Genomic DNA, 15,521 nt, shown 5'->3' on the forward strand with positions numbered 1-15,521 from the left:
CAACTCCATTGTTCTTTCCTCTCCAGAGTTAAGCAGCATTTTACCTCCTGCTCATAACCTTCTAGTGTGAAGTTACTAACTCAGTCCTGGAGTAACTTAAATCTCATGTACTTTAGGTAAAAGGAAAAGGTGCATCTGGCAGTTTTGTTGTGGTCCAGAAATCAAGGAAAACAGCTCAGAAATCCAGAAACAGAAAGGTAAGTTTGCAGCACTTTTTGAATGCTGAAGTACTATTACCGCTACTGAAGACAGCAGCATTAATCGAGGGCCTGTGTGAGTAGTGCTGTTTGAAGCACAGCCTTTCCACTGAGGGCTAGAGACATTGCAAGTAATTTCCCCAGATAAGTGCGAAGAACAGCCAGGTTGCAAAGCTTAGTACTCCGGCCTTGTTAAGCCTATGGTCTTCAATGCCTTATATTGAATTACGGGCAGCTGTATGAATTAGACTACTTTTTGTGAAATATGTTTTAAGCTAGAAGAGATATATAAGTACATTTCTGCTCCACCAGGACCTAAACTGTACTCAGATTCCTTTTGTTTTCTCTTCTTTGTAAGTACTAACACCCAAAACAGTTCCATTGATAAACAAATAAAAGCTAAAATTTTTTTTTTGTTTTGTATTTTTTGAGACAAGGTTCCTCTGTGTAACAGCCCTGGCTGTCCTAGAACTTGCTCTGTAGATTAGGCTGGCCTCAAACTCACAGAGATCTGCCTGCCTGTTCCACCCAAGTGCTGAGATTAAAGGCGTGTGCCACCACTACCCGGCATGGCTAAAAATTTTTAAGTGAAATAGTATTTGTATCATTGATTAGAATCCTGATAGTCTCTATCATTTTTACAACTCTGAAAGGTTTTTTGTTTTGTTTTTGTTGTTTTTCAAGACGGTTTCTCTGTGTAAGAGCTCTGGCTGTCCTGGAACTCGCTTTGTAGACTAGGCTGGCCTCGAACTCACAGGGTTCCACTGGCCTCTGCCTCCCAAGTGTTGAGATTAAAGGTATGCACCACCACCACTTGGCACAACTCTGAAAGTTTTATACCTTTTAAAATTTAATTTTAATTTTATTTTTGAAACAGGGTCTTTCTACATATCCCTACCTGTCCTGGAATTCACTATGTAAACCAGGCTGGCCTCAAACTTATAGAGATCTTCCTGCTTTGAGAATGCTGGACTAAGGCATGCAGCACAAGCTATAGCTTCATACTGATTTTGTTTTTTTTCAAGACAGGGTTGCTCTGTGGAGCTTTTGGAACCTGCCTGAAACTCACCCTGTAGACCAGGCTGGCCTGGAACTCACAGAGATCCGCCTGCCTCTGCTTCCCGAGTGCTAGGATTAAAGGTGTATGCTATCACCACCTGGCTCTCATACCATTTTTAAAATAGATTTTATAGCACTTGAAAATTAGCCTTGGTGGTATGCTTCCTGGTGCTGCACTTGATTCTTTGTTACTGGAAATGAAGAGTGAAAGTAAACCTTTAAATAACTCGATTCTTCCTTTTGATTTCTGTGTGTATTTTTACTCTTTGAATCTGAAATTATTATCTGACAATTGCTACAATCTGTACCTTATGCTCTGATTTATTTGAATATGGGAGAAAGTATACTTTCCTATTTGCCAGTTGACCTGACAGCGATGGCAAGCCCTGGAGTTGTAGGTAACGTGGGCTGACAGCTGTCTGTTGTGTAAGGATTAACTTTTGGTGCTGTGTTGCAGAAGGGTTCAGCAGTGGATCCAGAACCACAAGTCAAACTGGAAGATATTCTCCCGTTGGCCTTTACTCGACTTTGTGAACCTAAAGAAGCATCCTACAGTCTCATCAGGAAATACGTGTCTCAGTATTACCCTAAGCTTAGAGTGGACATCAGGTACTAGCCATGCCCTGGACTCCAAAGCAGGGCATGCTGTTCTTGAGAAAGGACATAGATGAAATATTAAGAAGGGTTTCTTTCGGGGGAAATAGAAGTAAAACTTCCTGTATGGTTTATTTTTTGTCTCCTAATTCCCCATGTTTTCTTTTTTTTTGTCATGTGTAAGGGCTTTTGTTGCTGTTCTTCTTTGGTTTGTTTGTTTTTTAAACCCAAACTACATATTCTCACATGATCCTACTAGAGTTTGGTGTCCCTCAATCAGTACCTGTGGAGGGTTTGGTTCCAGTAGCCTCCTTGATGCCAAAGTCCTACAAATGTTCAAGCATATGCTTTCCATAGTCCTGTCTGTCAGTGATACAGCATGCATCTTCATGTATAATTTCTGTTGTTGTTAAGATAGGAGCTCACTGTGTAGCCTAGACTGTCGTCAAACTCATAGTCTTTGTGCTTTTGCCTTAGTAATAGAATTATGCCTGGCTTCTGTGTGTTTACTTTGCAGTACTGAAAATTGAAGCGAGAGCTTCGTGCATGCTAGGCAAGCCTCTACAACTGTATCCTGGCCTTCTTTACATTTTATTTGAGACATGTTGAATTAAATTGCCTAGACATACCTTAAACTTGTGATTCTCCTGCCTCAGCCTACTAAGTAGCTGGCATTATAGGCCTGCACCATTGGTCTCGCCCTCCTGTATACTTTAAATCTTCCTTAGAACACTTAAAATACCTAATATAATTGTTATATAAATAGGCATTATAATATACAAAATAATGGTAAGGGAAAAGTGTGTGCATTCGTGTAGGTATAGCTTCCCCGCCTGAATGTTTGTGATCCAGTTGCTGCTGCAAACAGTGTGGTTACATAGAGTCATCTGTAACTTTTTCTTTTGTTGTTGTTGGTTTTCAAGATAGAATGTCTTTGTGTAGCCTTGGCTGTCTTAGAACTAGCTCTGTAGACTAGGCTGGCCTTGAACTCAGCAGTTCTGCCTCCCAAGCACTGGGATTAAAGGCCGGTGCCCCTACCACCTGGCTCTTACTGTGGTTTGGTTTTGTCTTGAGACAAGGTTTCATGTAGCCCAGGCTGGCCACAAACTTACTATGTAAGAGAGGATGGCCTTGAGTTGCTAATCCCCCTGCTTCCTCCTCCCAAGTGGACTCAGTGTGTACTACCACACTCTCACACATCTGTGCATGTGCATTTGGTATATGTATATGGGGGCATGTGTTTGTGTGTCCAGATGCATCCGCACACATTAGCCATCTGAAGTAGATGGTGAGTGTCTGTCTTGATTGTCCCACTGAACTCTCTGGCTAGTCTGGCTAACGAGCTTGATCCAAGAGTTTGTTTCTGCCTCCTCTAAGCTGGGAATACTGATGGACCACCACACCCACTGGGCTTTTACATGGTATCTGTTTATCTGAACTTGAATCCTTAGACTTATGTGGCAAGCATTTTACTCAGTCTTAGTTTCTTTTCTATTGCTGTGACAACACACCATGACCAAGGCAACTTACAAAAGAAAGTGTTGAATTGGGCTTCTTACAAGTTCAGGTGATTAGAGTCCATGATTGCACAGCAAAGGCACACTGAGAGAATGACACCGGTCCTTTGAAACCTCAGAGTCCACCCCTGTGACACACCTCCCTTAACAAGGCTACACTCTCTAATCCTTTCAAACAGTTCCAGCAACTGGGAACCAAGTATTCAAACATAGGAGCCCCTGGGAGCCAGTCTCATTCAAACCACCAGACCCACAGAGCCATCTTCCATCCCTTTCCATGGTGGGCTAGAAGAGAGATGGCTCCATGGTTAGGACCACTGGCTATTCTTCAGAGAACCCAGGTTGGATTCCCCGTACCCATATGGTCGCTCACAGCCATCCAGTTCCAGGGGATTTGATGCCTCCTCACATACCAGGCATTCACATTGTGAAGACATACATATATGTAAGCAGAATACCCATAAACATAAATATAAAAAAAAAACAAAAAACAAAAAATTTAGCCTTACAGTGGTATGCCATTAATCCCAGCACTCAGGAGGCAGAGGCAGGCAGATCTCTTGAGTTCGAGCCACCCAGGTCTACAGAGTGAGTTCCAGGAGCCAGAGCTGCACAGGGAAACCCAGTCTTGAAAAAACAAAACAAAAAAACAACAATTTTTATATCAGCTTTAGATACTCATTTTCTATTTGCTGTGATTTTGGGGAGCAGATGAGAACTTGGGCTTTATTTAATAGTAAGTAAAGGCCTCAGAGATGCCTCAGTGAATAAAGGCGCCCGCTGCCAACCAGACACCCTTAGTATATGGTCCCCAAGAGCCACATGGTAGAAAGAAAGAGCTGAGAACTTCGTCTTGATGATTGTCATCTGACTTACACACATGTGCCCACAAAAATCAATGTGATAAAAACTTGTAAAAGGGGAGATGGCTTAATAAGTATACAGAAATAGCTTATCTTTACCATTTAAACAAAAATTCTGAGTATGTTATTTTGTGTGTGTGAGTGTTTATGTGTTTGAGACAGGGTCTTGAATTCACGGAAACCCACTTGCCTTTGTCTTTTCCTCCTGAAAGCTGGGATTAAAGGCATGTACCACATCTGGCTTTCAGAAAATTTAGAACAATCACTTAGGTTATCATAATTGTAGACTAGGCTGGCCTCCAACTCACAGAGATCCACTTGTCTCTGACCCCCAAGTTTTGGTATTAAAGGCGTGCGCCACCACTGCCCAGTTTCTATCACTTTTTTTTTTTTTTTTTTTTTTTTGAGACAGGGTTTCTCTGTGTAGTTTTGCTGTCTGTCCTGGATCTTGCTCTGTATACCAGGCTGGCTTCGAACTCACAGAGATCTGCCTGATCTGCCTGCCTCTGCCTCCCGAGTACTGGGATTAAATGCGAGTGCCCGGCTCCATCACCTTTTTACTGAAGCTCTTTACCCCTTTTTCTTCTGGAAGACCGTATTGCTTTTCTCAACAGTCACAATGGAGTCCTCACAGCCTTTTTTTTTTTTTTTTTTCTTTCTTTCTTTCTTTTTTTTTTAGGTAGGATCTCACATATCTCAAGCTGTTCTATTTTATATCTGAATATTTGCTTGCATGTATGACTATGAGCCACCTGCTTGCAGTGCCTGTAGGAGCCAGAAGAGGGAGTTGGATCCCCTGGGATTGAAGTTACAGGTGGCTGTGAGCCAGCATGTGGGGATTGGGAATTCAACCTGGTCCTCTGGAAAAGCAGCCAGTGCTCTTTACATCTCTGGCCAATTTTTTTTTTTCTTCTTAAAGAAAAAAAAAGTTTTTACTATGTATTTGTGTGTATTTGTGTGAGGTGCAAATGCCACAGAACAGTTGTGGAAGTTGATCTTCTACAGTGTGAGTGCCGGCAGGTGAACTCAGGTCTTGACAAAGGCCTTTACTGGCTGAGCCATGTCATTGGCCACCTCAGGTCTTGAAAGTCATCGCAGTGGGCTGCTTTATTTGCTTTGTCGTCATCATCATTGTGCTGGCTTACACACAAGATAAGTTTGCTCCCCACAGTCCTACAGTTGGGAAGTCTGCGATCATAGTGGAGTCAGCATAAATGATTGCTATCTGCTTATTGTCCCATGTTAGGATGCTCGTAGGATCCCTTACTACCTTGTTTTTCCTTTGGGGGTGATTGGGTGTGCATGTGTGTGAGGGGGGTACAAACTCACATGTATGTACACGTATGTGGGAGGCCAGAGCACTTCAGGACCTATCAGTTACCTCCAAAATGACTTTTTTTTTTTTTTTGAAGTATTCTTAACATATCACACACATGAATTTGGCTGGTATGATTAAAGCCAAAACCTTGTGTGGCCTGGGCACCATAGCAAGTTAACCCCCATTAGGGGAAAAAAAAAATCTTTGCTTTATTTCATTGCTTAGGGCATTCATCTGATGGTACTAAATTACAGGGGTTTGGCACACTATGGCAATTAGAAAAGTTTGTTCTGTGTGGTAAGGATTATATATGTATCAATAATAGCTTCTTTAAGAGGAAAGACGTTCTACTTGTTCAGAATGCCATCAGCTTGGTGTTCTTTTGTTCATTTTAAAGGATATACACATGACAGGAATTACAAGTTTAGATCTGGAACTAGACCTGGATCTGTTTCTGTAGTTTCCTTTCACTGACAGATTTATGACTCTTGTTTCTCTCCGCAGACCCCAGTTGTTGAAGAACGCTCTACAGAGAGCAGTAGAGAGAGGCCAGTTAGAGCAGATAACCGGCAAAGGCGCTTCGGGGACGTTCCAGGTGAGAAGCCGGAGTCTTGATTGTTGAGAATGGTTTGCAACGTTTGGGTTTCAGAACCTCTTCTCTTCTCAAAACTGTGATGAGAATAAATGTGTCTTCAAGAGATTTTGTTTATATGTGTTAGCGTCTATCAGTATTTACTAAATTAGAAATTAAAACTAAGAACCAAACATGGTGGCACACACCTGTAATCCCAGGCTACAGGAGACGGAGGAGGTAGGAAGATTTCAAATTCAAAACCAGCAAGAGCTACATAGTGAGGTCATGTCTCAAAACAGAAAGAACTAGAAAGATGACTAATTCGAGAATCCATGGAGTCTTAAGGAGTATTGGGGAGATTTATTAGGGTAAATTGAAGCACTACACTCACGAATACAGAACCGAGAAGACAGCTGAAGACGTCCTCTGATCTGACTGGGAGCGAATCCACCTGGAAGTTCAATCACACCAGGAAGGAGGCGGCAGAGCCTGCCTTCTCCCTTTCCTTTCCAGAGGTCATTTAAAAGGCAAGAAGCACCGCCTCCTTTGGGCCATATAGCCCAAAGTCATGGGCGGAGCAAATACCACTACATGACTCAGCAGCTACCAAGTCTAATGACCTGAGTTCTGTCCTAGGAGCCATGTGGTAGAGTGAGAGAAGCCACTCTTGCAAGTTGTCCTCTGACCTCCACATGTCATGGCATGTGTGCATCCACATACATATCCATCAATAAATTAATAATAAAATTTTGGAAAACTGGACTTTCTACATTAACTTTTTTTGTTTTGTTTTTTGAGACAGAGTTTCTCTGTGTAGCCCTGGCTGTCCTGGAACTTGCTCTGCAGACCAGGCTGGTCTCAAACTCAGAGATCCACCTGCCTCTGCCTCTGCCTCCTGAGTGCTGGGATTAAAGATGTGTGCCACCACCACCTGGCTTCTAATTTTTACCTCTAGCTTCAGACAACCTATAAGGTCTGCTTCACATTTCATATGATGAAATTATTGTGTGGCCTTTTGTATTTGGCTTGTTACTTGGCATAATGTCTTTGAGTTTTTCCATGTGGTAGCTTCTATCAGTACCTAGTTTTATCCACCTGTGAGTTGCATATTTGGATTATTTCTACTCTTTTAGTTAATTATGTATACTACCGTGAACATTTGTATCCAAGTGCCTTGTGTAGATACATGCTTTATTTCAGTGAAGTCAGTAGCTAGGAGTAGACTTGCTAGCCATAGAGTGAGTAGGACTACACCATTTTTACATTCCTGTGGTTTCTCCATGTCGTTGTCACCAACCTTGTCATTTTCCTTGGTACAAGATCCATGCCAGTAGAGATGAAGTGTTCTTTCTTGAGGGGTGGATGGGCATTTTCCTAATGGTTACTAATACCAAGCTTACTGGTTGTTTGTTCATTTCCTTTGGTGAGATAGTTATTATTGTCTTTTTGCCCATTTAAAAAAATGAGCATTTGAGCAGGGCCATGGTGCTGTACACCTTTAATCCCAATACTTGGGAGGCAGAGGCAGGCGGATCTCTGAGTTTGAGGCCAGCCTGGTCTACATAGTATGTTCCAGGATAGTCAGGGCCACACAGAGAAACTGTCTCAAAGAAAGCAAAAAACAAAAAATTTGAGCATTTTTAGGGAACACTTTATTATAGATAAAAGTCCCTAATCAGTATAGAACTTGAAATATTTTCTCTGTTTTTGTGGCTTTTCCTCTTTTGAGACAGGCCCAGGCTAGCTTTGAACTTTATATATAGTTGAGGATGACTTTAAACTTCTGATCCTCCTGCTCTGTCTCTTAAGTCCTGGGGTTGCAGGCATATGCTACCGTCACTGGTTTATGGGCTGTTGGTGTTTGAACAACACCAACATGTATGCTAGACAAGAGTTTGCTGAATGAGCTACATTTTCATATATAAGTATGAGGCCAGACTTTGATACCTGAAGCCCTGTCTCAAAAAAATAAGTAAGCCAATACTATAAAGCATTGTGGTTTTCTTTTCCTATTTGGCTTATTGTTACTTTTTTTTTTTTTTTTCTGTCCTAGAACTCATTGTGTAGACCATACTGGCTTCGAACTCAGAGATCCGCCTACCTCTGCCTCCGAGTGCTGGGATAAAGGTATATGCCACCATGTCCATCTTCATTGTTAGTAATCTTTAATTCTTAGTGTCAGCCTGGAATTAGGCCATGTAATTTTCTGTTGTATGATCCCTTAAATATTTGTCAATATTTTTCATATGCACAGGGCATGAGGATGTCAATTTCTTTGGGTTTACAGTATCTACTGCTGTTTTAGGGTAGTTGGAGGGTTTGATGGAAGAAGAAAATAATCCAAGAGAGGGTTGGGACTCCTCAGTGAGGTTGAAACCTTGTGAGCGGGAGGAGAAAGCCCTGACCTGATAATTCATTGTAAAACATATCTGTGCTGATGCAGGAGCTCCGACCCACCTGGTGCAGAGGAGTCTTGTCTTGACCTGCTTTGGGAGAGTGTTGTCTTGATGCTTTTCTCTTCCTCCTTGGAAAACAGCTGAAGAAATCAGGGGAGAAACCCCTGCTTGGTGGAAGCCTGATGGAATATGCAATCTTGTCTGCCATTGCTGCCATGAATGAACCGAAGACCTGTTCCACCACTGCTCTGAAGAAGTACGTCCTGGAGAACCACCCAGGGACCAATTCTAACTATCAAAGTAAGAGTCAGAGCTATGTGTATTATATGGGACTAGAGGAATGTTCTCATAGAGATCATGCTACTAATGCTTAAGCATTTATTACTGACTGAAAACTAAGGGGGCGGGGGACACGCAGGAGAGATGGCTCAGTGGTTAAGAGCACTGACTGCTTTTCCAGAGGTCCTAAGTTCAATTCCCAGCAGCCACAACCATCTGTAATAGGATCTGATGCCCTCTGCTGGCAAGCAGAGCACTCATACATAAAATACAAATAAAAATTCAAAATTCTATTAAGAGGGGAGGCATTACAGATTTATTATTTATAAAAAGAAACAAAGCCGGATGGTGGTGATGCACGTCTTTAATCCCAGCACTCTGGAGACATAGGCAGGTGGATCTCTGAGTTTGAGGCCAGCCTGGTCTACAGAGTAAGTTCCAGGATAGGCTCCAAAGCTACACAGAGAAACCCTGTCTCAAAAAACAAAACAAAAGAAAGAAAAGAAAAAGGAAAAAAAGAATTAGAAGTAATCAAGACTTCTCTTTCACTGATTTTTATGCTTTTTAAAGAGATTTTGCTCTTCCATTATTTTTATTACGTGTATGTGTATATGTTTGTGTGAATGAATGTGTGCCACATGTGTCAGTACATGCAGAGGCTGTTAGATCACCTGTAGCTAGAGTTATCGGTGCTGGTAAGCGACCTGAACATGAGTGCTGGGGTCACACTCAGGTCCTGTGGAAGAGCAGAACGCACTTCTCACTGCTGAGCCATCTCTCCACCCCTTAAGGTTTCATTTTTGAGATAATGTCTCATTGTTTCACCTAGACTGGCATGGAACTCAGGATCCTCGGATGCTAGGTTTGCTGGTATTACTGAGGCTTTTGGTTAATTTGCAGTTACTCCCTATAACAGATGTAGTTTGTCACAGTACATTACGTTTACCAGAAGTAGTGCTTTGAGATTAGAGACTAATTACTAGACTGTAATTCAATACTTAGCAGCATTTTGGAATGTTCTGGGAGAGAGTGGCAAGGTTGACCCCTTATCAAGAGCTACTGGGAAAGCATGTAAGGATTTAGTGTCTAGAATATGGAAATTGTGTAACTAATAGAAGCGACAAACTAGTATATTTTATTTAAGTAAATTTTTAAAAATATTTATTTATTTTTATGTGCATTGGTGTTTTTCCTGAATGTGAGGATGTCAGGTCCTTTGGAACTGGAGTTATAGACAGTTCTGAGTGGCCATATGGGTGCTGAGGGTTGAACCTGGGTCCTCTGGAAGAGCAGCTACTGCTCTTAACCATTGTGCCATCTCTCCAGCCCCTATTTATTTTTTGCATGATGTGATGGTCCATGCTATATAGTCTCTGCTACTTGGGAGGCTTAGGTAGGAGGGTCACTCAAGCCCAGTCGTTTGAGGCCAGTCTAGTAACAATGCAACATCCCATCTTAATAAAAGAAAAGGAACATAATTTTGAAGTATGTGGGTTTTTGTGTTTTGAGAGAGGGTCTCGGCTATGAGCCCTGGCTGGCCTAGAAATCACTGTGCAAACCAGGCTGACCTCAGAATTAGATATCTGTATGCCTCCTGGGTACTTAAAGTAAGGGCATGTGCCATTACACTTGGTCTGAAGAATTTTCCTTTTTTTGCTGGGCAGTGGTGGCACATGCTTTTAATCCCAGCACTTGGGAGGCAGAGGCAGGCAGATCTCTGAGTTAAAGACCAGCTTACAGAGAGAAAACTGCAGAGCAAGTACCAGGACATCAAGGTTTTGCAGAGAAAGGTTGGCGGGTTATAGCCCAGACTGGCTTTAAACTCAAAATCCTTTGCCCTAGCCTCCCCAGTAGCTGGGCTTATAGATACCACCACTACAAGCCAGGAAGCCTATTTAGTAACCTTTTCAGTTTCACTGATACTAAGGCTTTGTCTTTTATTAATTTAATTATCTTATACTTTTATGTGTCTTTGCATGAGAATGAGAATTATAAGTCCTCAGGAGCTATTCCATTGTCTTGTCACTTTATTCCTCTTTTGTATGTGTGTTATGTCTTTGTGTGTATAGTTAGTATGCGTACTCATGTGAATGTGGCCACACATGCCCTTGAGCTCCATGAATCTGCCTATCTCTACCTCCTAGTTCTAGGGTTGCAGATGCGCACTGCCATGTCTGTGTTTTACATGTGTGCTAAGAACCTGAACTCAGGCACTTTACCAATGGAGCCATCTCTCCAGCCCCTGCTCATCTTAATATATAGTTCTGAGATGACATTGGTGTATAATAGAGGTTACGCATTAGATGCTTGGATGAGTAGAATTGGAAATTTTAATTCATAATTGTTATTAACCAGTTATGTACTGCCCAAGGACAAGATTCTTGACCTCTAGAATCAAGACATTGATTTCACTCTAAACACTTGTTATCCTTTTCTGTGAAAAAATTTTTTGACTCAATAGGTTCTATTGCCTCTTTGTATTTTTTCAATATATCTTGTCAAATTTATGGGCACAAAATAATTATTTTCTTTTTTCCAAGACAGGGTTTCTCTGTGTAGCTTTGCGCCTTTCCTGGAACTTACTCTGTAGCCCAGGCTGGCCTCGAACTCACAGAGATCCACCTGCCTCTGCCTCCCGAGTGCTGGGATTAAAGGTGTGTGCTACCACTGCCTGGCAGTATTTTCTGAACTAATTGATACATTTAGGCAGAAAGGACTTACATATACTAGTTACTGTGTGTGATCAGTGTTGACTTGGTTTGCATTTAATTGTGGTTGATTGACTGAATCTGAATATCTAAACTTTTTCTTTATTCTTGAATTTGTGGTAAAGTGCATTTGCTGAAGAAAACTCTGCAGAAGTGTGAGAAGAACGGGTGGATGGAGCAGATCTCGGGGAAGGGATTCAGCGGCACCTTCCAGCTGTGCTTCCCCTATCACCCCAGGTGAGTCCCCAAAGCGAAGCGCTGCCCGCTGTGTGCTTGAATCTGCGTCCGGGTTACCGCCTTGGATCCTTGTATTTGCCTCATTACTGTTACCCTGAACTGGAAATACCTGAAAATAACGACTACAAAAGGTTCACACTAGCACAGGCATCTCTGCTGTCCTAGAAGAGCTGCTGGTTAGCCAGCTCTTGGAGAGTTGACTGCTTATTCTTCATCTTCTGAAATGGTAGCAACAGTCAGATTACCGGAGAATGAAATACTATAATTGTCCAGAAAATCAGATGGGGAGAACCTTGCCTTTTTCCACGAATCATAACTCGGCCCTTTTCAACCTTTTATTGGAAAAACCTGTCTCCTGTTGATGACGTATTTAATTGTTGGAACAGAAACATACACGAAGCTATTAACAGCCGTGTATCTATTTGTGTGCTGGTACTGAAACTTTCATTTCTAGTAAGACCATAGCCTGTGCTGTGAGGCTCTTGCTTCTGCAGCTCTGCAGTGACACTTTATTACATAATTCTTAAAAACACACATGTATACTTGAGTTTTCAGACATTAAATAGTAAATTGAATAGTTAGGTCATATACATGTTTTAATGGACATACTAATAAGAAAAGTTAAAGAAGAGTTTAGAGGACAAGATTCTTGCCCAAATTCTCTGAAACTTTGAAGAGTTTTATTAGCCTTTGAGTTATTTGCTGGTACTGTAAGGCAAACATGGTCACTGCTCTGCAGACCATTCCCTGCTGTGTGTTTGGTTGCAGAGCCACATGGCAGGAGGTTAGTGACTGCTTACTGAATGAAGAAGAGTCCTTTTTACGACATGATGGGAGGAAGGAGACGAACTATGATGTGGAGCTTTCCTAGACTTATGCTGACTTTGTACATGTGTTCAAAATAAGTTACATTCTAAACAGATATTTGTAACCTAACTACATGTTTGAGGGTGTGTGACTAGAAGTGGGTATGTCTGGTGATAGGCTTTAGGTTCACATTACTTTCCTTATCCTACATGAGACTTTGTTTTACCTTTTCCCTCCTTAGCCCAGGAGTTCTATTTCCAAAGAAAGAGCCAGATGGTTCTAAAGATGAAGATGAAGATGAGGATGAGGATGAAGATGAAGATGAATCATCAGCAGACTCTGAGGATGAAGAACCACCACCCAAGAGAAGGTATGAAATGAGGAACCTGTTGAGACAGAATAATCAATATCTCAGAGCTAAAAATGGAGTTGGACCTGTAATTCCAGCTATTATGGAGGCTGAGGTAGGAGAATTGAAAATTCATGGCCTGTGTGGGCAATTACTGAAACTCTATCTCAAAAAGTAAAACAAGGCCCAGGGACATAGCTCAATGGTAGAGTGCTTGTCTAGTGTGTGTCTAGTATCACTCAAAATACAGTGGTACTAATAGGAGGGCTAAGCATAGGAATGTGTTTTAACTACTAAGATCCTTCTCAGATTCTTTGGGTAACATTTAAATGATCTCCTCCCTTGAAAATTCAGGCAGTGTGAATAAGTAATGTCGTCTTTGGTCAAACATAATAAATATGTCTATAGTTTATTCAAAGAAAAATAATTCCATATTATCCTAAGGGATTCAGCTGTAGACTTCTGTGATTCCGTTAAATTCATGTAATGCCTGTATTGAGAAATCAAGTCAAATTACTGGGTTTTGTTTTTTTGTTGTTGTTTTTTTTTGTTTGTTTGTTTGTTTTTTTTTGGTTTTTTTTTTTTTTTTTTTTTTTGGTTTTTCGAGACAGCGTTTCTCTTTGTAGTTTTGGTGACTGTCCTGGATCTCGCTCAGTAGACCAGGCTGGCCTCAAACTCACAGAGATCCGCCTGGCTCTGAGTGCTGGGATTAAAACCATGCACCACCGTTGCCCGTCTCAAATTTCTGTTTTTAACATAGTGATTTCTTTTTTCTTTTCTTTTTCTTCGAGACAGGGTTTCTCTGTGTAGCTTTGCGCCTTTCCTGGAACTCACTCTGTAGCCCAGGCTGGCCTCGAACTCAGAGATCCGCCTGCCTCTGCCTCCCTAGTGCTGGGATTAAAGGCGTGCGCCACCACCGCCCGGCAACATAGTGATTTCTATATAAGCTACTACTCTTTAAGCAAAAGGAACTTGTCCTGGCAAAGTGACTCTCTCCTGCAGTGAGTGAATACCTTTATTCTTCTGTTCTCACAGCTTACAGAAGAAAACCCCAGCCAAGTCTCAAGGAAAGACTGCATCCATGAAGCAGAGAGGGTCCAAGCCTGCGCGTAAAGTCCCTGCTGCACAGAGAGGGAAAGTGAGGCCGCTACCCAAGAAAGCCCCCCCCAAGGCCAAGACCCCTGCCAAGAAAGCCAGACCCTCACCCTCAATCATCAAGAAGCCTAGTGGGAGCTCCTCCAAAAAGTCCACAGCCAGTGCAAGAAAGGAAGTGAAACTGCCCAGCAAGGGCAGATCGACCATGAAAAAGGCTTTCAAGGCAAAAAAGTAAATTTTATAGGAAAAAAGGGTATCATGATAGAATTCAAAATCTTATTTTATAAGGTCAGTGTGCATTTGTTTTAGTTATGATGCTTTTAATTTTATTTTTTTCTTCCCGTATGAGCATTGTGGGAAGGAATATAAACAAACCAATGTAGACATGTTAGCTTAGGTGCTGTTCTCAGTGCCTGCTCTTCATCATTTAATTTCTGCAGTAATCCTGGACATTGCTGAACTCTGTAATCTGCCCTAGTCCTTTTGCTCCTCCTAACCCGAGCCCTCATGCTTTCTCTTTTTTTATGGTCCGATTTGGGGTTTTCCCTTCAAGTTAATCTAAACAATTGTAAAGATTTATATTTGTAGTGAGCACCGACAGGTCAGGTGCTGGAAGTCAAGAGAAGGCAGGCGCACTTCACAGAGGCATTGCCCCTGCCTGGAGACTAGTTAGAGTTGTGGTGATTAACCCTGGCTGTAAAATCACTCCACTCACCAGCTTGAGCCAGAGACGTTTTAGCTTTGGAAAGAAGCTCTAGTCTCTGTGGCCCCATAGATTCTGAAGATCTCCGCTCCTTTTGTCCTCTGACCAATTGCCAAGCACGCTTTGCTGCCCAGAGCATCGTCCCCTTAACAGCAAGCACAAGTTGTCTTCACCACTTGGTTTTGACTGAAGGGGAAGTACAGAAATATGAGGAATCTGATTCTGGTGTTGCTTATATTACCAAAAAATGACAGAATGTTCTCGATCAAATGTCTAGATATATTTTTAATATTTGGGGCATAAGTTGTCAACCCATGTTTGAGAGTTCCCATTGCTAATGTAGAAATGTTAAGTGGTAAAACATGTAATTTGCTAAAATAACCAGATTTCAGATTCACCTGTGTGTGCCCCCCTCCCCCATAGCACTTTTGATATCAGGCAAATGGTTTCCTTTTTGAGATATTTTAACAGAAGAGAGGAGGGGGAAGCAAATGAAGCTGTACTACCTAACCCTCTTTTTGTTTGTATTTGTTTTAGGATATTGTGAAGTTGTGTAAAATAGCACTAGCTTTCTACTTGAGAAATACAGTTTCTGCTTATCATTTATTCCTTCCCTGTGGCACTTGACATTTTAATTGTCTTAAACTTTTTGATGTACATCCTCTGGCCCCTTACACACTGCCAGAGGAGAAGGTGTTTGTTTAAGATTCATTCCACTTGCAGTGTCTCCTGGGATCCCCGCAGCTTACATATATGGCTGGGAAATGGACTTAAGAAAACGGGCTTGAGCCGGGCGGTGGTGGCGCACGCCTTTAATCCCAGCAC

General features: G+C 41.8%; 1 protein-coding gene across 9 annotated transcripts in view; it reads left to right on the plus strand.

The window, feature by feature from the left end:
- Nucleotides 1–15,521, plus strand: part of Hp1bp3 (heterochromatin protein 1 binding protein 3) — a 29,187-nt gene extending 13,666 nt beyond the window's left edge. For 8 of the 9 annotated variants that reach the window (XM_028875332.2, XM_028875335.2, XM_028875336.2 and 5 more), the window contains 7 exons: nt 117–197; nt 1,714–1,865; nt 6,053–6,143; nt 8,659–8,818; nt 11,631–11,742; nt 12,791–12,919; nt 13,934–15,521. In XM_028875332.2, the coding sequence (XP_028731165.1) occupies nt 117–197; nt 1,714–1,865; nt 6,053–6,143; nt 8,659–8,818; nt 11,631–11,742; nt 12,791–12,919; nt 13,934–14,228 (1,020 nt within the window). In that variant the 3' untranslated portion in view covers nt 14,229–15,521. Of the gene's footprint in view, nt 1–116; nt 198–1,713; nt 1,866–6,052; nt 6,144–8,565; nt 8,620–8,658; nt 8,819–11,630; nt 11,743–12,790; nt 12,920–13,933 lie in introns of those variants that run through there. The other variant, XM_037203110.1, reaches the window with a different exon arrangement.

The sequence above is a fragment of the Peromyscus leucopus genome, chromosome 2, assembly GCF_004664715.2.
Source record: "Peromyscus leucopus breed LL Stock chromosome 2, UCI_PerLeu_2.1, whole genome shotgun sequence".
In the NCBI taxonomy this organism is placed as follows: Eukaryota; Metazoa; Chordata; class Mammalia; order Rodentia; family Cricetidae; genus Peromyscus; species Peromyscus leucopus.